The following is a 22,876-nucleotide window of genomic DNA, read 5'->3' as shown; positions in this document are numbered from 1 at the left end:
GAGCAGCGTGTCTGTGTGGGGGAACTCTGCTCCAGCAGCCTGGAAGTCGTTTTTAAAAAGTGATAAATACCAGAGTAATGAGTTTAGAGTCAGTATAGTTCTCTGACCACTCACCCTGTTAGCAGCCTGCACCGGGGGGGAGGATTTGGGGTGTTCTGCACAGGCAGAGTCCTCTGCCCCAGCCGCCATTCTCTGCTTGCTGCAAAGCCAGGCTTGGAGGGTGGGCTTGGACCCCCAGGCCAACAAATAATGCCTTCTTGAATGCAGCATCATCGACACTTGTCACAGCAAGGGTCTGGTTTGCTAATGGTTTTTCCATAAATTAAAAAATCCCTAAATGTAGAAAGATAGGCTGTGTTTGATTCGGGGTGGAAAAACAAGGGAGGACAGTTCTGCTTAGAACAAACAGCCCTGGAAAAATATTCCTTAATATGCAAGTCAGTATATGAAAAGAGCAATAAAAGGAAAAAGGATCCAGCAGGAAATAAAATGAAACTTTTTTTCATTACAGTCAAAGAGAACTTAGATGAGTTTTCCTTTGCTAATAAACTGCAGTTTGATTCTGCAGCTGAGCCTTTAGCTGGAGCTGGCTGTGGCAATTGTTCATCCTTTTTTTTTTTTTTTTTGTCAAATCTGGGCAATAAAAAGCCCTTCATGCATCAGGAAGCCTCGTAATGCAATCCTTGTCTTATCTTCACACTTATTCAGCAGGTATTTACGAAAGGGCAGCAGGAAGCTCTTTAAACCCGATCCTGTTACTTTGCTCAGGATGTCTCTTAATCAGATCTGTGTCCCTGAGTCTGGCCTGCCCTGGGACTCTGCTGCAAAGGCATCTGTGAAAACACCCTGGGTTTCTTGTGAATAGAGTTCTTCTCAGTATTCTCACTAGTAGGGAAGGCTTTGGGCTGGGTTTCTGTGCCCTATGGCTTCAGGGCACAGTGAAAACCCACAGGTTATTCATGGAATCCCAGAATGGCTTGAGTGCTGTGGCTGCAGCAAAGCCTGGGAGAGAGGCAGAGTCTGAACTGGTGCTGTGATTAAATGAAATGACAACGTCCCTCTCATTGCAGCCAGAAAGGAGGACCTGTGTTTAAATTTGGCCTTCCAGGCAGTGGCACTGCTTAGTGTGGCTAAAGCCCATCATGAGAGGAAGCTGCCCCTCCTCTGGCTGGGGCTGAAACAGCCTTGGCACTTCCAGAATCAGTGCTGTCCAGGCCTGGTGGGCAGCACCTCCAAAGTATTGTTTGGAAAAGAAAACAGATTGCAACTTTGCAGCACTAATATGCAAACGAGCACTGTGAAGGGAGGAAGAATTATTTCTGCTGACGGTGCCTAATGTTCCGTGAAAGTAAAATCACCAATGCCTCGCACCTGGCTGGCTGGAATGCTGAAGGAGCAATGTTCCAGTGATGGCATTGCCTGCGCTGCCAGAGGGGGGGAGATGGGTCCTGCCCTGCCCCACGGCACCCCTCAAGCAGTTACCTGGATGGGGAGATGTGGCCTGAGAGCACCCGAGGAAGTAAAGGAGCTGACCTCCTTTGAGCTTTGGTGTTGTTGACTCGTGTGATATTTGATCTATTTAAGTTTCAGTTAAGTGATGCAGTTGCATGGAGCTCTCAGCCTTTGCTTTCCAAAGAGCAGAAGTTCTCCAGCCTTTCAGCATCAGAAGCTTAAACCTGTAAAACCCGACAGCTCCAGTGTGAGCCCCAAAAAAACAGTTTAAAATTATTGTGCATGCATTTAAAAAGTAGCCCTTGTGTGGGTTTGCCTCGGGTTTTTATCTGGTGGTGGCTCCTTCGGGCAGGTGGGGAGGAGGGCACATGGAGCAGGATGATGGAGCTTGGGTTCTTCAGTGAGTTGTGGATCCCAGAAGAAAACACTTGCCAAAAGTTGTTCTGGTTTTGGGGAAGTTTGTAGAAAATAATGCACAGTATGTGCATGTGCACATGTGTAGGGAGATGGGGGCCTCAACAAACAGATGGAGAAGGATCAGTGTGGGAGGGGGATCCCCCAATGCCAGCAGGGAACTGAAGGCAGAGTTCCAGGATGGTGCTTGGCTCTGGGGCCACGTGCGGGTCACTAAAACGCCTGTAACTCAATTTCCCTTCTAGTCCCACCCTCTTCCTTGTCTGTTAGATGGGTAAAACACAAGGATGTTTTGAGGCAGGGTGAATTAAGTGTTTGTAAGGGAGCCTGGATGCTCTCCAGCAGATGTTTGGAACAGGATTCTGTTCTTGCCTCTCCGGGGAAGGGCGGCAGCAGGAGCTCCGTGATTTAACCCCAGTTTCAGATTGAATGACTGGTTTTAGCTGCTGTGGCACCTCTGTCTGTGGCCAGGTCAGTGTGTGTGTGTTATGCTGATGGGTACAAAATGTGTCATCGTGGCAGCCCTTGATTTGCTTATATGACATGTGCCATCTGTGTCACCGTCTAGAGCAATTTCAGGCATGTAGGAAGTGCTGGGTGGTGGCACTCTGGGACCTGCTGCTGTCCCTAGAGAGACTGAGGCCGTGAGCCTTTGGGCAGTACCACGTCCCTGCCCGTTCTCAGCAGGACACTGCTGTTCTGTGGTGAAATCTGAAGTTTGTTGGTGCAGTTGTCCATCAGTGAAGGGCTCTATCAGCACCTGGAAGGTTGTTCACCCCATCCTTGGGGATTTGTGAGTTTGTGGTGATCTTGAGGAGTTGAGTCTCAGGTCCTTGCTGCAGGGTGGTTGAGTGTACCACTTGTACCCTCAGGATCCCAGAGCACTGGAACTGCAGCTGGACACTCATTCCCTGCAGCTCTGCTGGCCTGGGAGAAGGGCAGGAGGACAGGGATGTCCCTCCGGCTCCTGCGCTCTCCGAGCCGCGGTCTCGGTGCCGGCTCCTGACTCTCTTAATCCATTTCAGAGATGCAGCACTGGAACCTATTTTCCCGTCAAGCTAAGGAGACCCAGGGGAGGAGAGCTGCCTGTGCTGCGGGCAGGGATCGTTCTGGGCAATTAGACCTGGCTTCGGGACTTGATTGCAGAGTCACCCCCGCCCAGGCTCTGCTCTGACGAGGCAGCTTTTCTGTTCCCTAAAAGCACAGCCAACAAACGCATGCCCTGCAGCTGGGAGAGAGGAGCTCTGGCTCTCTGTGTTGTATTCAGCCTGATTTTCATAGTGAAAGGCATCCCTGGAATACCTGGTGTTGCAGGTAACTGGGACATGAGGGACCCCTCCTCAGCAGAGGAGCTGCCCATGCCTGAAGGATGATGAGCTGACTCCCAGGGTGGTTTGGTTTGTCCCATTTTCTTGCAGGGACCCCAGTGTCTCTCCCTGGATGTGTGGGTGTATCCTTCTGGAGAAGTGTCCCTGGGAGTTTATCCACTCCCAGCCATTCTGCTGCTGGAGAGGTCATTACCTTATGGCACTGGCCTTCCTTCTTTCCCTACCTCTTCTCACCACCTTCTCTGCTACAGGCCCTGGTGCTGAGGAAAGAACTGGTTTTTGTTTCTGAGTTGTTCATTGGTTTGGTGGGTTTTTTGCAAGAAGCTGTGTTCCTTATCGGTGTTGTTAGCTAGCATGTGCTAGAAATCTGTGGGGCACAAGGGAAGCTCTCAGCCAAGACAGCAGGTAAAGGAACACTCCAAGAGTCCTCGCATAGTTAATAACTTGATGGGAGCTTTGCTTTCATCAATACTCCATGTTATTAATGCCAGAGAAGGAATTAATGAGAAATTGTCTACAAAGTCATGTTTAATTTGTCCTGCTGTGGAAAGCTGTTTTTTCTGGAGAGCATTAGTCATTCTTACATCCCCCTTGGTAGAGTAAGTGTTGAGTAACGTGTTCGTGTTTTGCAGGAGCATTTTGAAGTCCAACAGTAGCCACAGTGCTTTTTGGCAAGCGTTGGGGATGCTCTTTGCCATGTCACGGCTGGTGAGCAAGCCCCGAGATTAACGTGATTGAATGACTGTTTTAATTTCAGCCCTGATGGAGCAAAATTAGTTACAATGATATGTGTGTGTTGAATAAAATTGTAGTTTTATTAGCTATAATTGCTGAAGAAGACTTTTTAAAGCCTTGACTGCTGGGGGGAAAAATTGCTAGCACTGGAATTTGTGCTTGCACAGTATGGTATTGATTGTTATCGTGGTGCATAATCTGTCAGCCCGCGGTTGGGAAGTTGTCACCTCTGCACACTGGGGAGGGCTCAGCCAGGGACCTCACCCTGTGCCTCCAGCACCCTGGGGAACAGGACCCACATCGTGCCTGGTCCACGGAGGAGGTGAATCCCTCACCAGGGAGCTGGGAGCCAGGGTTACCTCAGGAAACTGGAGCAGCACTCCCAGCCTGGAGGTCCCCGCTTTGCTCCCTGGAGCATTGCCCAGGATGGGACCAGCGTGGTGGGGTGGTGGCAGAGGGACCAGCCGTGCTCTGGGTTGGGTCTGGTGTGATCATCCATGCTGGGACACAGTGCTGAAGGAGCCTGGGTGATGGTCAGGGGGGCTTGGGGGAGCCTTGGGGCAGGAGACAGAGCCGTGCTGGGAGGAGGGGAGCGTGTGTGACAGAAAGAGGGGGAATAATTTGTTTCTTTGTTTAATTCTGTTGTAATCAAGCCCAGAGGCCCGGTGTGGGGGAGCCATTTCAAACTGTCTGCCATGCAATAGACATTTGTCTTAATTTATGTGGGGGGAGGTTGTAAATCTGCAGGAGTGTGTTGCCGACGCTTGGATTTCACATGCGCATTTAAAATAACAGCACCTGACAGTTCACTGGCAGCTAAGAGGTTTTTCTGCTTCAGAAAACAAAATATCGGAGGAGTTGCACAGTGTGGATAAATAATTTGAGGAATTAGACCAGAGTATCCAGCACACCTTTCTTGAGAGAACAGAAGAGATGATAGACCTGTAAAGTTCTCAAGTCGGGGATGGAGGGAGTAGAGTCACAACCAAATTGTGTGGGGCTGAATGTTGTCCTTCAGTAATTCCTTCCCTCCCCAGACCCAGCTGGAATTGCCACCGTGTTTCATTCCAGGTGTAATTCCATTTGTCTGCCCTAATTCTTTGTGAAGGGATGGAGAACATAGTGCCAAATCTGCTTGGGAGTGCTGAAAACAACCCCTCCATCCCAGGGGGGCACTAGTGGGGAGCACAGGAACACCTCAACCTGCTCTGGGTGTGTTGGAGACTCAGGGTTTGGATCAGGAAAAGCCTCCCTGGGCTGGATGAGGGGGCATAAAGGCTGCTGCGTGTCCCTGCAGTGTAGTTATGGGGGTTTCATTGTGGAAGTTTTACTCAGCGAGTAAACTTGATTCAAATGGGAGAACCAGAACACGGAGGTGTGGAAACGGTGGCGGGTGTTGCTCCCGCGCACACAGGTGCCCTGTACAGCAATGTTGGCTTCACAAGGAGTGTCCGTGGGCACCTCTTGGGTCTGTGTCCATGTGGGCATTGCGCAGTTGGAGAGATACAGAATGAAGCTTAAAGTTTTCCAGAAAAAAACCTGGTTTGGTCCTTCTACTTTCGGTGGCAGCGCCATGCTCCATTTTCTGCAGCAACATCCTCCAGATTCTTCGGGAGCTACTGCTGGGTTTTGCAGGGCACTCAGCCTGTTGGTTCCAGTGTGAGTGACTGTGGGCTGTGCTGGGTCTGATCAGCTCCTGCTGCCTCGTGGAAAAGAGGAGTTGAAAATCCTAAAGAGGAAAGTAGGAGGAAGGACTGGAGAATACTGTGTGTTCTTGTGCTGGGCTAGATCACTTGCATTAAATTCAGAGCCTTTCTGAGTACAATTAATAGTCATTTTATTTAGGTCACCCTGGTTTTGTTGCTTTAAATGTATGCCTCCATTAAAGTGGAAGAAAATCAAATACATTTATCTCCGTGGAGCCTTTTGTGAACTAGTTGGGCATATTTTAAATAACCCTGGGAACTGTTAGGATTATTAAAGCTTTTGGCTCCTCCAGGTTTTTTTTCTTTCCTCCTATTCTCCCCTATTCCTCCTTCCAGGCAGTGAGTAATGAAGTGGTAGAGGCCTTCCTTTTCTCAGAGCCCCAAGTGGATTGGAAAAAAAAGAAGTTAAATAAACTGAAGCCCATTAGTTAGGCTTTATGTAAGAAACTGGGTCTGCATTGGCTGTATGGATGGGCTGTGCTGGGACAGAGGAGTCTGGGGGCCTTAAGTGTCCATTTGTAACTGGGGTTCACTGGCAAGCCTTTTTCATCTTTTTTTTTAGTTACCCTAAGACTGTTCATTTTGTAACACTCACCTGATGCTCAGAATGAGTCCAGATTAATCAGCTCCTCTAAGCTTCCATATTGAGCCACGCTCCATCTGAGTGAGGCTGGGAGTTTGGTGGATGTGGCTCAGCCTCCCCCTCCGGTGCTGATGCCTCCAGGGCTTCGCTGGGGCTGAGGGTCCAGCAGGCAGCGTGTGATGGGTGATGGTCAAGCTTTGCAGGTGACAGTTCCGTCTTCCAGTCCTGCTTCTAACCCTGGAAAAACCTTCCTTGTCTCTTGCATGCAGAGTGTGAGCTGCATGTTTTGAGATGAGACCTGGAAAACTTGCAGTTTTATCTTTAAAACACTGGGCGAGCAAGGGGCTGGAGGAGGGGGTTAACTTGGGCAGTCACAGCCCCTGAATGTACTTGAGTTTCAGCTTTGGGTTGTTTTTTTTTTCCCTTCCCCTGAAATAGGGATCAATTTGCTTACTACAGGGTTTACTGCCGGTTACCTTGACTGTGTCCCTTATTTCTCCTTGATGAAAACTTGAACAAGCCGCTTGTGTTTGCTTCACAGAGAACCGTGAGAAACGGGCTGTGTGTGTGAGGCAGTGTGGTTTGCTCATTCTATTCAGCCCTTTGTATATTCAAATTCTTCTAGTTTGAGTTCTTGCTGTTCTGCCAGATTTCCATACCATTGATGGGTTTTCTGCATTAATAAGTTTCTCTCCCCCCTCCCTCCCATACCCTTGCCACCTTTTTGCAACTGGTGAAAAGTTTTTCTAAGCGCACTGCCCTCTCCATATTGATTTTCTTCTCCTGCTTGTCTCACCAGCTCTTAGATGTTTTATTTTGCAAAGCGTTAATAGAATTTTCCTTTTGCCACTGCACTTTATCTATTCAGGAGGTTTCAAGAAGTCTCATTGTGTCACCGGACTATGGAGGAAAGAGGCTATTCTTCTGCTACAATGGCTGCCCTAAAAAATAACGCAGGGTGGGGTAAGCACAGAAAGGGCAGAGACGGAGATAAAATGTTCTGACCTTAGGAAAGAGAAAAGATAACCAATTAGACATTGTTGAAAGGGCACCAGCTGGCTCAAAGAACACCCCACTGATTATTTTTTCTTCAAGGCATACTTGGGCCACGTCTGAACTCAGCTGCAGAGACGCTCCCCCCGTGCAGGTTTCATATGTGGACTGTCAGGGCTGACCCTTTTTCAGGGAGCTGGTGCCCGGCCCTGATCCCAGCAGTTGGTGCTGCTGGAGGGGGGAAGCGCCCGCTCCAGGGTGCCTGTGCTCCTCGGGGCCCCAGGAAACCTTCCTCCTGGATTAGCCCCTGCAGCCTGTGCTTGTTACTGCTAATAGGGATTTATTTGCATAAAAAAGGTCTCTGCCAAGATCATCATTCCAGCTTGGTACACATGGCACAAAGCCGTGTTTGCCCAGAGGACTGGGGGGAGACCTGTTGGGTTGGACAGGTGGGAGAAGGGACAGGAACTGCAGAGCCCAGTGTGACCAGGGGCTGCACCCAGAGCCCCTCGCCCCTCCAGTGCTTGGTCTGGTGCCGGGACCAGCCCCTCCTCTGCCCTGGCAGCTCTTGGAGGAGCAGGATGCGGCTGCACAAGAGGTTCAGGGCTGTGGCGCTGCTGCCAGCAGCGGCTGAGACGTGGCCATGCTGGAGTGAGAGCAGAGTCATGTTGTGCCTCACCTGACATGTCTTCTCCCCCTAACCAACACAGCAGCCTTTTTGAAGTCCTCAGTAACGTCCTTGCGGGAGGAGGTGTCATTTTGGCAGGACGGTGTGGGTCCAGCCTGGAGAGCTTCCATGCAGGGTCGGGGGACAGGGGACCTCCTTGGGCTGCTGCGTCTGTGTTCCTGGGCATCCAAGAGCTCTCCAGGCTCTGGAGGCAGAAAAGTTTGATACTAAACCTTTTGCATCAGGGATTGAGTAGAGACAGAGTGTGGCTGGTGCGGGGGCCGAGGAGGCACCGGGAGCTGCGATGCCCCAGGAAACGGCAGCAGGTGCAACGTGTAATTTTTGGTTCTAGTGAGGCCAAGACCTGTGAGAATGAAAAATAAAGATAGCTGAGCAAACATAACCCTGGAGCAGAGATAAGCAGGGTGAAGGGCAGCCTGGTCCTTATCTGCCTCCTGGTATTGCTCATCCTGGTGAGTTTTCCCCCTTGGAGGGAAGACAGAGACAGCAGGACAAACGGCTCTGTGCTTAATGCAGTTTGGGTTTTTCAGTGCATCAGCATCTTTAGGTCTCAGCCAAGATGGGTATCAGGAGACCTGTAGTTCTGCACTTTCTCAGGCCATTGCTAGCACTTTCTGCAAACCATTTTGACTAAAAAAGTTACAAACAACTTAGGGGAGAAACAGGTTTTCAGATGAATTTTAGGCATCACATAAAGTTTTGCTGCACTGGTTTTTTTTGCTGTCTCCTGAAACATATTTCAGTCCCTCAGAAACTCAGGAGGTTCAAGCTGTGTTTTCACTACCTTCCCAAACTCCTTCTGCCCAGCCAAGGTTGAGATGTAATTTTTCACAGACATAGGCTGGATGTCTGTCTGCTGCCTAAGAGGGCATTTGGGGGGACAGGGAGACCTTTGGTGGCACACTGTGACATGAGGAGAGCGTGTAACTGCATTGTAATCACTCAGCTAAAACAAATGATTCATAGAAAGCCAGAATGCAAGCACAAGGAAGTACAGAAAAATTACCGGTGGAAAAAAAATCCAAAAACCTCAAACAAAAGTCCCAAAGCCACACCCCCCAGCCAAGCAGCAGATCCTTTAGAGGATAAAACCTTTTCTTTAAAGTTCTTCTTCCTTCCTGCAACACCTTCTGCAATTCACTGTTACAGGTTTTCATCATCCCTGAGTTTACAACAGGGAATTGCAAGTCTGTAATTTCATCTCAGAGCTTGCCCAGGACGTGTCTGGTGGCACACGGGACCCACCTGCCCCCGCTCCTGCAGCCTCAGAGCACCAGCTCAAGGTGTGATAATGCTGGGAAATCAACCCCAGCACAATATCCTTGTGCAATAAGTGCAAAATTTTAGGTGTGGCTGCACAGATTAAATGGAGGTGGAATAAATCATGCAAATCCTAATGAAAGTTGAAAGCAATTTGGTTGCACTTCAATACATTTCATCAGTCATCTCTCTTCTGAAGTGGAAATGCCGAGCCTGATGCGAATTAAACTTCCTCCCTCCTCCCTCTTCCCTCTCCTCCAGCTTTTCAAAGGCCCTTTTGAAAACCTCTGAATACCTTTCTTGGCTGACCAGATTTTACCCTGCTCATACCTCTTTTAACCTAATTCTCAGCCAAGACAGTGTCTCTAATTTGGAGAAGTCATGGGCTTGATTTGCATCCACAGTTCCTCCCTTGGCCCTTTCTTGTCTCCCTGCAAAAGGGAGATGAGGCACGGCCAGGGACTGATGTGAAATGGAAGAGCTGCTGAAATATTTGGCTGTTTAGGGCCAACACTTTCAGTGGTCACTTTTCCGCTTCAGGATCAGATGTCAGCCAGGGCCGGGAGGGGGAAAGCAACAGGTTTCCAAAATGAGGAGCTGCCTCTGGCCAAAACCAAGGAGTTCTGCTCCATCCAGGCTGCTCCTGCTGTGTCCCCCCTCCCTGGTGTGTGTGCTGAGTTCAAGTTGCCAGCGTATGTTAAAGCACAGCTCTCCCCTCTTTGTCTTGCAGGTAGAGGATGCCATGCTAATGTTTGACAAGACGACCAACAGGCATAGAGGTAAGAGGGGTTGGGAGCTCTGACCTTGCAGTGTTGTGGCAGCTTCTGCATGGGGGAGCCAAAACCGCATTCAGTGTGATGAGCTGGTGGCCAAATCCATGGTGCTAAATCCCTCTGTCCTGCAGGTAGCACAGGGAGGGGCTGCTTGGCATGGCATGCCTCATGCACCGGATTTTCTTGTTAGAAGTGACTTTCCTGGTCAGTCTAATGACCTTACTTTGGGAGGACCATTGTCAGGCTCCCTGGAGAGGGTAAATCCCGTGGAGCTGGATGTGCTGAGGCTGCCGGGAAGCAGCGGGTTTGTACCGAGGTGGCTGGCATTAGTTAAGCTGGGCATAAGGCCAGTTAAGCTGAAACACCAGGAAATGAAGGTGCTAAAGCCATCCACTGGGATTTCAAGTGTGCTGGAGTTGTGAAACTGAGTGAGGGCTGCTCGTCCTCCGGTGGTGGTAGCTCTAAACAAGCAGGATCTCCAGAAGAGGAATTTCTCTGCACATATTTCTCGAGAGAGACGAGGTTTCATCATTCCTTGTACAGCTCTGTGAAGAGGAGCTGAGGATTATTTTCTCTGTCACGGCCATTCTTTTCAGTGGAAATAAACGATGCTGCTGTGCCTTTCAGAGAGCTGTTCCCATTCCCTCTGCATTCCCGAGCTCTGGCAGCACTGCGTTCTGCTGGGAGCAGCCAACAGGAGCTGCCCTGGGGACAGGCCCCAAGGCCCAGTTCCCTGCCCTCCACTGGAGATGGATTTTCTGCCGTGGTGCTGGGAGGCAGCGCGTGGCTCTTGCCCCCGTGCGACGGCGCGGGCTCGGCGCCGGGGCTGCCGCTGGCTCCGGCCCCGGGGTTGATCTGGTTGTTGTCTCAGGCACGGAGGTGGCAGCTGCTCTAAGTGGTCTGGGGAGGCTGCCAGGGGGTGGGAAGGAGCTTGTGCCCATCCAGGATGGGAGCCCCGGGAAGGGGAGAGGGGGACAGCCGCCTCCCCTCACCTTCATCTCCCCACAGGGTCAGCAGAGCTGACCCCAGCGTGCTCTGAACCCTCACTGCTCTGATGTTTGCTGTAACAAGAAACTCAGTGTGAGCAGATGGCTGGGTGAGTCAGGCAAGCCTCCGGGATAGCATTCCCTCCCTCTCCCTCCAGCAGCTCCCTCCCAGGCACTGATTCCTCTCCAAAGTCAGGGATCATAGTACCCTGGAAAGTTCAGCAGTGAGCACAAGAATTGCTCAGGAAGATCAGCTTTTCCGAGCCACAGAGGGTGTGTGAACAGCCAGTGCCTATCCATTTGTAACAGGGACCTGTTTAAAGCTCTTACTTAGGTTGAAAAGTTCAACCCCTGACAACTTTCTTTTATGTCCAGGGAATTTTCCACCCTTCTCCACGCAGTCACCCTTAAACGGGCCATAAATACTCTTCTCCATTCAGGATGTCAGCACGTTGTTTGTTGCGTTCAAAAGCTGCCTGATGTGGAGCTTTGGTGCTGGGCACAAGGGCCCCATGGCTCTGTGGTCTAGGAGCAAGGAGAGCTGAGGGGTCTGGTCCCAGCAAGGCATGTACTCAGCAGGTTTGGCCTCTGAGACAGGTGGAAGTAGTCTCAATTTGCTGAAATGTCCAAAATCCTGGAGCTGGGTTCCCACCTGGCTGTGCCTGCAGTGAGCCACCTTGTGCCTGCTCTGCCCAGGCTCTGCTGCCGGGGTGGGCGGGAGGCTGTGCAGGGACATTAAAGCAGAGCAGTGGTGTGTGAGCCCTTCCTGTGCTTTCTGCAGGATGCTTGTCTGGTGTTCCTCAAGGTGACCCCTGCTCTGTCCCCCGCCAGTGGCTCTGTGCTGCTGTAAGCACTTCCCGAGGTGGGAGGGCACGGCAAGTGGTGTCTGTGCTCTGCTAGTGCTGAGCTCTGCTCTAGCAGCCCTGCTTCAGCGTTTCTGTGCTCTTTGGGGAGCCTGCAGCAGTGTGCCAGGGAGCCTGCAGGTTTGAACCTGGGTAATGAGCCCCAAAGGACCAAAGCAGGCTCCAAATGCCAATGTGATGTTACCCCACAACCTCCCCTGTGCTCCACAGAGTCAGGCTCTGCACCCAGGTCTGTCATGCTGGGGACAGGGTGGGCTGGAGTCCCTCTCCTGGCAAAGAAGGGAGTTCTCTGGCATCCAGGAGAGTGAGCTCTGTTTGGGAGGCTGTATCCCAGGGAACAGGCTTACCCTGTTGAAGGACAATGCTGCCTGTTTGCTGGGATTAGCCAAAAATCCTGCGACTGGGGAAGCCCGGACGGTGCCGAGGGGCTGCACAGCTGCCAAAGGAGAGAGAGGACTGAGCTCTGGGTCCTTACCCCTGCAAAGTACAGGTGGAAGGAAAAATCAAGTGTAAAAGGCAGAGTAAGAGTCCTCTTCATCTTCACGCTTGAATTTATCCAGCCTTTTGTGGCATTTTTTCCTGCTCTGTACAGGTAGCTACGCTAATCAGCCTAATGAACTGGCTCAGGGCTGTGGTGATGAAGTGAATTCTGCCGCCTCGACTGCCAATAAAATCACCCCAGATTTTACAAATTGTGACACTCTGATTGTGTTGGAAGCATGTTTAAAATGCGGTAGTGTGCAGCAACAGTGTTAATGGCAATTCTTAAAACCACTTGTGGGTTGCAATCTGTATCTTCAAATTAGCCACGGGAAAGAGGAATGGCAGATAAAATATCCGCTGTGGTTTGCTGTCGTTAGTCTATGCCTGGAATAATCATCGTGGGCACGGAAAGGGAAAAGGATTAAAATTCACTCCCTACTGCTAGAAGGCGAGATAAATTTCCTTGCAAGCAAATCGAGAGGGTTTGTTGACATAATTCTGGCACGTGTGTGTTGCTCCTGTGTGTGTATTTGGGGAGTGTGTAACTCACCTGCACCAGCTCTGCTTGGTGGAAATGCAGAGACTGAACCAGGCAGAGGAAGAGGGATTTTCAAAACTGCTCACCCTGGATTGAAAACCCCACCCAAAATAAAACTTCGTGCCTGGCATGGAGCACTTTGCCTCTGTGGTGGGCTTGATCTTGGAGGTCTTTTCCAACCTCAGCGATTCTATGATTCTATAACCTTAAAAATGCCATCAGGCCAGTCATGCTGTGCCTCTGCTGGAGTATGTTAATGTCCAGCTATTCCTGGATGTTCTCTAAGGAAAATAAGACTCAGCTCTTACATTTCATGCTGATCTATTTAGCTGTATTAAAGGCAGGCTGCAAAATCTGAGAGTTTAATTGGAGTGGTTAATTTTGGAGTATTGTAGGCAAGACAATCCCAATAATCACTGGGATGTCTCCTTCCAAGGGTTCTCCTGGCTGTGACAGTGGGCACACAGAGAACCAGCACTTGATAAATATCCCTGGGTCAGCTTGTTTAGGTGCCCTTTCTTTTTGGAAAGAAAGCATTGGTGATCCTCTATTTCTGTACTACTGTATTTCTGCACTCCTCTAAAAACCACACACATAAGTTCTCCCAACATTCTGGCAGATCACTTCTGTCACTTTCTTCACTGCCTAAAATTTCATAGAGCTGAAAATTACTGGGTCAATCTTGAAAGGATTCAGTAATTGGAAAGAAAGAAAAAAAAAGAGGGTGGTGTTATTTTGTTACCCTTGCAAAGTGCAGATAAAATCTAGAGTCCAGCATTAGTTATTGATCTTTGGGGGTGAAGGGAGCCTGGCAGGATGATGATGTCCTTCTAACTTCATTATGGAGAGGAGCTCCAGGAAGCATTTCAGTGTGCTGGGGTGGGGGCCGTGCCCTTGGGCTCTGCTGCGCCGGGCGATCCTGATCCCGCAGCCAGGGAGGGTTTGTTGTTTCCAGCAAAGCTGAGAAAAAGCACCAGACCAGCAGGCTGCTTGTGGAGGAAGAGGAGGGAAGGGACAGTTAGATCAGTTGAGGGGTGCAAGAGCAGCCTGTCCTGAGTTGATCCCAGCATGAGGTAGAGATAGGCCGGGAGAAGGGGGTACAGTGGTTCTGTATCTCAGTGGGACGCTCTTGGTCCCAGCCCTGGGTAATCCCTGCCCAGCCTGTGCTTGTTCCATGGGTGCCTGCAGCCTTCAGCCACCCCAGAAGCTGTCCAGGACCTGCATCCCAGCAGCCCCACATCTTGGACTCGCAAAAAGCCTAAGATGTTGAGTGACTGAATCCCCCAAGCTGTAATTGCGGGTATTGAGTGTAATACTATATGTTTTTCAAAGCCGTCCAGCCCCCAGAGTTATTTTCATATCAATTAACCCTCTTGCACAGTTAAGGATGGCAGCAGAGAGAGGAGGGAAGTGACAGCCTGTGATTTGGAGTCCTTTAATCTTAAAACTAAACAAAATTAAAGCGAGGCAGGCTGTCTGTGGGGTGCAGACAACATCCTACATGTTAGGGGTTAAACCATATCCAGAGACAGACGCTGATGGCGGCAGAGCTCTGCGGTCACTTGGGTTTCTGCAGCTGATGCAGAGTTCTCCCTGCTTCCCATGCTGCAAGGAGGGTGCCCAGGCAGGGGCTGGGGGGCACCTGGGTGTGCCTGGGGCTGGGTGATGGGTGAGCATCCCTCTGGCTCCCAGGCCCTTGCAGGAGGTGCCCACCATGCCCTGAGCGGGACACCAGGAGACCGCTGGCACCCACGCATGGCATCGTGGACACTGCTGTGCCCAAGGCTGGGGGTTGATCTGAACCCACAGAACTCAGACTGAGAGGTTGGTGCCCCCCATGGCACTAAAACCACACCCCAGAGCACAGGGGCTCTCCCATCCTTCCCACGGGCTCCGCTCTCAAGGAGGAAGGTGAGGGTCATGTCCATCCAGCAGATTCCAGTGCATGAAAGTAATTGTCCAGGTGGAAGCAGTTGGTGTAATGGTTGTGTTTATTGGGAGAGACAGGAGTGGTGCTGTTAGAGAGATATCAGCTGTGCCTTGGTGAAGGAGGAGGCTTTTCTGAGGAGAAAAAATAGCCTTTTGTGTTCTGTCTGGCTGGACCTTGGTTCTGGAGCTGATCTCTGAGGTTATAATTGATATTTTTATAGATGAGATATAAATATAATTAAGTCACTGCAATTATTTGTTTATCGCCATCTCCCTCAAGTCAGGCAAGGTCATGTGCATTTAAAAATACGTCCCCAGGCAGTTTTGAGTAAAGAGTAGTTAAAATATATAGAAATAATTGCCTAATTTGGTCATTTTGAGAGTAGCTTTTCTTGGCAGCAGCCTGGCTATAGCACCGAGTATCCTTAGAACTGGTCAGAGGGAGCCTTCCCTCAGGTCACAGATTGTGCTTTTTAGGAGGCTGGGGCTGAGCGAGAGCTGCTCCAGCAGGTTTGACCCACAGATTTGGGGAAAAGCATCCATAGACACGGTGATGATGTTTTTTTAAAACAGAAAGTGCTTTAAGGGCTTTGGATGAAAAGTGTGACATAAGCTATAAATGGAGGCAGTGTTATTGTTATTGCTTTCCGAGATGAGATGGGCTTTTATTCCCCTGTCAGCTGTATCACTTCATAAATGGGACTCCAGAGAGTGCGGTTGTTTTGCGGGAAGCTCTGGCTCCACACCGCTCCCTCCCCGTGAAATCCATCCCAGGGACCTGGGGCTGGCAACGGAGAGATTTAACCCTTGGTGACAGAGCTGAGGAGTGTTCATCTTCTCCGGAGGATCGGGGAGCAGTAGCTGCACACAGAGGGTTTGGAGCAATTTTTAAGCAAATATTTGCTTCTAAACTTCACGTGAGGGCTGTGAAGATTCATTAGTTAATGTTATTTACCATTTACACACCTATCAGTGAACACCATCAGTCACACCTGTCTGTTTAGATTGCAGCAGTGACATGTGCCATGTTAATATTTTATATGTGTGTGTTTTTAATATTACATCCCCCCTTATAAATATTCATTTCTTAAACACATTAACGGCTGCAGCGCTGCAGAGCAGCCCTGACATCTCTGCTCCGTGTCACCAGTTCTCCAGGCTGGGGGATCCAGGGTAGGAGCTGGGATGGCAGCAGCATGAGGAGAGCTGCTCTGCTCTCAGGGCTGGGGGCCACTTCCCAAGTTTCCTATTTGGCACCAGTTTGTTGCCCTTAGGCTCTCATCAGGTGATGGGGACTGTGAGTGTCCCCCAGGGGCAGGGTGACAGCTGTTCTGGGGCAGTGCCATGCCCGTGGCTCGCCCAGCTCTGTCCTGCTCTGTCCTGCTCCCTGCTTTGGTGTTAATAAACACAAAACAAAAAGGAAAAGCTGCCAATTCTTGGATCCATCTCCCTTGTCTTTTAATTTCCTGGCTGGTGCACCTGATGTGAAGTGTAAAAATAAACACAGGCCAGTGTGAGCCCCGCATCCCAGCGGGCTCCAGTTTGGAATAGCAAATCAGGCTCCTGGCCACGCTTTTCCAGGCGATTATGGAACGTCTCAGGTGGTTACAGTCATCCTGCCCCTGGCCTCACGCTGGATAATGCCACCTGAGGCTTGGAATAATTGCCCGGCTCTGGACTGTCTGTCAGACCTTATTGCTTAATTTTATACCCATAATGAAAATTCCATCCAGAGGACGAGACGGAGCGAGCAGCTGCCCTGGCTGGGGTGCACCCAAGGAAGAGATGCCTGTGGATGCTTTCTCTGAAGAAGGGGAGAGGCTCCACTTGCAGCAGCACTCGAGAAAGGGGCTGGTGTTTTTATTTTCTTGTTTAACAAACAAACTGCAATAGTAATACTGATTAGGAAAAAAAATCCCTCCAGCCTCCAGTAAAGGCTGCAAACTCAGCCCAACAATTCATTTGGAACCTCCAGTATCAGAGACTTTACGTTAAATACCAACTTAAAAGCACGTTGTAAAGAACAGTCAGGTTGTAAACTCATTTGTATCTTGTCTTCATGGCCATCACAGGTGAAGAAATCACTTAATTCTCTGTGCCCAGAAGGAGAGCCCTGTGCAGCCTGACCTTTCTGACCTGGATTTATCCAGCATCCTTTCAATCAGCCCTTGTGCAGGTTGAGGAGATGGTGGCTGAAGGGCTCAGACCCCAGCGCTCACCCTCCCCAGGATGGAACAGCTCAGGAAGGAGCCTCAGAGTGCACAACTGTCTGGGGAAATGCAGCATCTTCTGTGGCACCTGTGCACAGGATCTTAAACAGCTTTTCAAATATCAGTTGAGTTTTCTGGGGTGCAGTAAAGGATGGTTTTGCAGATCCGAGGCTGATATCCTGATGCCGCAGGTGGGAAAGCAGAGGCACAGAGATGGGAGAGGGCAGTGCTGCTCTTGTAGGTGTCTGTGGTGTTCAGGGCAGGACCACGGGCAGGAATGAGGCATTTCCTTCCCATGGAACTATTGTTCATGGTCTTTGTCTTGAAGAGAAAAATCTTCATTCACTTAGTCCTGAAGTGCATCAATACCAATGCAGCTAAACCACAGTTGTACTGGAGAGGGCAGAGGAAATCAGCAGAGCCACCTGGTCTCTGCAAGGTTCTTGAGGAAACATAAAGTGAGCATTGTGCAAATATTTCAGAAGTTTTCTAAATGATGATCATGGTTCTGTCACGCTTGCAGGGGGTGAGCTTGTGTCAGAGACACCACATCGTGTGCCCGGCTGAGGCTGCCTTGAGAGTGAGGTCATTTAATACGAGCTCAGTTTGCCTTCTCAGTGTCACTGCCGAGCAGCCAGCTTGAGTGACAGAGAAATTAGCACAAATCCTGATGATCTCTGAGCAGAAAGAAACCCTAAAAGCCACAAATAAGTTCTTGCTTATGAATCTACCCAGCTGATGGAACCCAACCCCTTTTGCTTCCTGAATGCAGGAGCCAAGTGATTAGCAAGGAGCACTCTGAGCCTTGTGGGACTGTTTGGAAATGTTAATTGAGGAAAGGCCAGAAACGGGAGAACAAAATGCAGCATTTCCATAGACGGGCAGTCTGCATACAACAGGCAGAATTAAAATCAGCATGGTGACCTTGAGAAAACAGGCAGCTCCTCGCAACGTGCCCAAAAATGTGATATGAAAATGGGGAGAGACGCTGCCTCACTCGCTCCCTGGTGTGTTGATTCCTTCTCCCAGTGGATCACAGGGAGCAGACTGGGCAAGTCCTCTCCAGCGTGCACAGGGGGAGCTTTTGTTTTTCACAGACCTGTGCTTTCTCTTGGTTGAGTTTGATAATGAATCTTTTGGAGCCCTCGCAGTGAAGGTGAGGAGGATGTTGCAGAGAAGGGGCTGGTTTGTCGCCCTGGACTGAGTCGCCTCCATCGTTGCGCCTGGGCCCCTTGTGCCTTTAATTGCACAAGGTCATTGCCATATGTAAAAACCTCCTGGTGATTTTTTTAAACAGATAACACATCCTCTATCCCCTAAATCTTGAGATTCAGCAGAAACAGAGGTTACACAGATAACGCTGGTAACGAAGCTTTTGCCCCTGAGCCTCCATCAGAGCAGGCTCCGCCACTTGTTCTCCCCTGTCCTCACATCCCTGGCTGGGGTTCTGTTTCTGCACGTTAAAAGTGTTGGGAGTTCGGGGGGGGATGCTCATCCGAGCTGTAGATGCACAGGTGTACAGATACCTGAACATGTGCTCAAGTGTGTGTCCCTCCTGGGGGAGCAGCAATTGCTCCCAGGGTTGTTTCTGCAAGGCAGAAGCTGCAAGTGACTCTGTTGCCAAAGGAGGGCTTGTCAGGGGGGTGGAAATTGAAGGTTTCTTTAATTAGTTTGATTAATATGTCCTGGCATGGAGTGATTTTGCTTATGCTATGTGGTTTTTGTATATATAAGCTGAAGTAAAAACATCTGGTGCTTTTTTCACTGGATCCGATAGAATAAGTTGAAAAACGGCTTCTTTCAGAAAACTGCAGGTCGGCACATTTGGGTTGTGGGTTTTATCTTTTTAATTTATTGAGTGTTTTCTGGACCAGAAAACTACCTTCAGCTAGAGTAGTAACTCAGTGATTGCTCCCCATTTTAAAACACCTTCCCAGTGCCAAGAGCTTCCTGAATTCTCTGCTGTGGGAGGAAATCAGGAGTGAAGAGATCCAGTACCGTTAATCCTCCTCAGCCCTCCCGTGAGTGATTCCAAACCCCTTTCCAGCTGTGTAGGGAATGGAGCCCTGCGTCATCCCAGTGAATCCCAGGTCAGATGTGGGAATGAAAACGCTGAGCATGGATCTAGGCTGGGTTCGTGGCTCACACTTTGACCACAAAGCCATTTCTCCCTATTTACTCTCGCTGGGGCTGTTGCCAGCCCCAGTATAAGTCAGGTGGGAGTTGAGAGGTTGACTTCAGTCACAGCAATGCCCTGGTGATGGAGATCTTCCTCCTTACCCACTGCAGGAGTCACATGTGAACACATGTGTTCCACAGAGCACTGGAAATTAGGGCAGGATCCCTAGGGAGAAGCCTGGCAGGAGAATTTCCTTCGTTGTGGCAACAGATATTCCCCCGTCAGCTCACAGGGAGTTTGGATGAGCTAAAATCACTTTAAGTCTTGGCAGGGGGTTGGCTTTTGCCATTTCTGGTCCTGTTCTAGCAGCTCTGTTCCTCTTTGCCCTAAACCCAAACTAATAAAAAGGTAAAAATATTTGCTTTTGTGCTGCCTGGGTGCAATTGCAGGAAAAAAAAAAATCAGATTACAGAAGGGTGGGATTTGTTTCCCATTCTCCCACCCCTGGTGGTATCCCACAGGTTTTCTCCTGGCCCTTTGGCTTCGTTCTGCTCCATCCTGACAGGGCAGGAGCACAGAGCCAGTTCCATACCTGCCCCTGTGGTTCAGGAGGGGTTGGGAGCAGCAGGAAGGTGGTGGGAGCTGGAGATGGGCTGCAAACCTGCCTGGCTGCCCGGGGAACGAGCAGCTGCAGAGGGAAGATGGGAGCAGCTGTGGGTATGAAATTAGTCATTCTATGAAGAAATGGATTTGATAAATAATAAAACAGTGGTATTAACAACAGATGCTTTCCAGGTCAGATGACTTTGATAAAAGCACCCAACAGCCGTGGGTAATGGTATGAAAAATATGTATCTATATTTATAGATCTATTTATATGAAAAGTCATATAAATAAGTGTGTGTGTATATGCTCTCTGTAAATGTACCTGACATTTTATTTCTGTTTTAAAATGACAGTGGAAGTGTCGCTGCTCCCGTTCTTCGCAGGCTTTGAGACTTGTCAAGAAAACCTGAAATTTGATCAATTCCCCGAAACCAGAGCTCCCTCCCCTCCTCTCCACAGCACAGGCTCCATTTGTTTTTATATTCATACCTTTTCATTTTGATAACTGTTTTGATTTGTAAAATACTATGCCTTATACAATGTTTCCTTTATGATGATGTAGTGTGCTCTTCTTATCTTTCACCTTAAATCTTTGATAAGAGCATTTTAAAAATGAAATTGCTACCTGGCACCATTACACACTCCTGGCTGCCTGCCAGCAGAGACGGAGCTGCTGGAGGAGAGAGGCTCTGGAGAGCCTTCCCGAGGAGTGCAGGAGCTGGGTTGGGATGGAGGAGGCTGAGGAGAGGGAGGAAGCACAGCAGGACTGACCCCTGCCCTCACAGCCAGGTGCTGTGTTGGCATTGGGAACGCTGTGGCCTTGGGAGCACCACACCTTCACAGGGGTGGAGGTGCTGCCAGGAGTCAGTGCCAGCCCCGTCCCAGCCATGCCAGAGGTCTCTGAACATTCCCCTCTCGTCCTTCCCTTCTGAATTCCATATTAACCCAGTGACTGTCCCCGCAGCCGCACGGGGAGCAGAGGGAACCCATAGGGGTCACTTTATTTTTTCCTCGAAGCTGTCCCACTGAACTTTGGGATTGTGATGTTTTGGTAGGGTAACCCAGCACTGCTGGAGTTACCAACACATCCAAGTAATTGAAATGTTTTTGGATAGCTGCTGGTTGTGCTGCGGAATGTGATTTATCAGGGGAGGCATCAGCAGTGGGAATATCAGTAAATAGACCTGTCTGACATGGCAGGTCATTTTTATTTTAATGTGGTAGATTTAATGAACTCTGGTTGTTATAATTCATGGCAGTGGTGGAATGCATCCATCCCCTCCTGATGACATTCGGTGCTGCTCCATCCTTCGTTAGTGCCGTTATTATGGCTGGAGAACTCCGCTCTCTGCCTTAGATTCCCAAAGTGCCCATGGTTGGCTGACAAATTGTTGCCTTTTACATTCAGTACTACTAGCAATAAACATAGCCAAAAACTTCCCCAAGTAGTTCATGCATTTTAAATTATTATTATTATTTATTGAATCTCTCAAAAGGGCGTTTGCAGAGGCCTGTGGGTGTTCCCCAGGTGTTGGGGACGTAGCTGGGGCCATTCCTGCTCTGACACCTCTCCGGGAGTTCGAGGGTTGGAGCGTGTCGAGGTCAGAGCCAAGAGCAGCCCCCAAATCTGTTGTCAGGTGATTGAATAGCATTTGTGTCCAGCCTAACCCAATCTATCTCACCTCGCTGAGAAGAAAAAAAAAATAATCCTGCATCAAAATTACTGCTTTTGGAACTGTCTTGTCTCTTTTGAGTAGGAACTGGAGACAACTAGACAAGCTTCAATGGAAGCGAATAAAGAAACGTTACTTTGTGAACACAATCTTCTGGTACCAGTCACTTCTCAACAGCCATTCAATCAAAATGCTAATGGCAAAGGCAACAAGGGAGCGAGGTTATTGTAATCCTAATTGATAGGCTGCAGGGATGGGGTTTGATAAGTGCTGTTGAAGAGATGTTTTTGAAATATGATTCCCTTTAATTACAATGATACTAATAAAAACTGAACAAATGATTTAATGATAGTTTTCTAGGTAACGGCCTGAAGATTTTTGTTCCAGTTATTTTGGAAGCTGTTTTTTTTTTCTTTTTTAAACCAGAAATTATGAAAATCACCTCAAAAATAAAGCCGTAGTGGCAGGTAGTGACTTTATCTTGACTTGCGTGGCTACTTTGCATCAGAATTAATACTGTCACATCTGAAGCTTTTGAATAAGAAATCCAGTCATTTATTTATACAATAGACTTTGCTGAAAGCCCACAGTTGAAGCCACATTGCATGGAGGAATGCATTTAATATCTAGTGCTTATAATAATTAGGATCAATTATGCCAGCAAAGATTTGAAAATACATTTTGAGGGAGGGGCTGAGAGGTATTCATGGGGGTTTTACAGTGCATCAGGAGCAGGGGTTGGATCATATGAATGGAGATCACTGGCATTCAGCAACAGGAAGCTCCAAACTTTCCCAGGGCAGTAGCATTTTCCACGTCCCCTGATGGGTGGGAGGGCTGTGCCAATGCGCCATGTTCTGTGACTTGCATCTTGCCTCTGGAAATAGGAATACAAAGAGAAAGGGGAGATCTGTCACTGACAGGCAGCCTCTGTCTCAGCTAATTTTTGATGATTTAATTGATAACAAAACAAATAATTTTTGGGGGGGATGTCTGTGTTTTGCTGTTGTTGGCATGGGTAGGGGCTCCTGGGACAGGGAGGATGCGCTTTCTTTCCTTTCAATTTGTCAAGCTCTCTCTCAAAGATCTGCCAGAGAAGAAAGGGTAATTAATAGGCTTGAAGTCATTTCCGATGTGTCAGTATTTCTGCCTTGCTTCCAAGTGATAATGTTCGCTGGCTCGAGGCCTCCGGGGAGCCTTCCATCTTATTAACTTGTCTAGGAGAAACAGTGAGTGGGGACAACTTGGGCTAGTGGGTGACATGAAATAAGGATTTGTGCTGCAGCGAGCTGTAAACACGGGGGCCAGTTGAGTAAAAAGTGGAAAGGAAAAAAAAAAACAAAGGAAGAAAAATATATTAAAAAGGCCACTGGTCACAAGTGCAGCTGATGGAGGGGGGACGATGTGCTTTATATAGGGCAGCCTGTACTCAGCGCGTTGAGCTGGAGCTGATTTTGTGCTGTGTCACCCATGGCCAACTTTGGCAGTGCCAGAGCTGGGTCCTGGTTCTGTCTGGGTCCTTCTGAGTCACCCGTGG

The 22,876-nt window shown here is 49.2% G+C and overlaps 1 protein-coding gene across 1 annotated transcript in view; it reads left to right on the top strand.

The window, feature by feature from the left end:
- Window positions 1-22,876, top strand: part of MSI2 (musashi RNA binding protein 2) — a 209,584-nt gene that overhangs the window by 117,700 nt on the left and 69,008 nt on the right. Inside the window, 1 exon segment of the mRNA XM_039563174.1 lies at window positions 9,890-9,938. Coding sequence (XP_039419108.1) covers window positions 9,890-9,938 — 49 coding nt within the window.

Source organism: Corvus cornix, chromosome 19 (genome assembly GCF_000738735.6).
Source record: "Corvus cornix cornix isolate S_Up_H32 chromosome 19, ASM73873v5, whole genome shotgun sequence".
In the NCBI taxonomy this organism is placed as follows: domain Eukaryota; kingdom Metazoa; phylum Chordata; class Aves; order Passeriformes; family Corvidae; genus Corvus; species Corvus cornix.
This window is presented reverse-complemented; position numbering and strand designations above follow the sequence as displayed.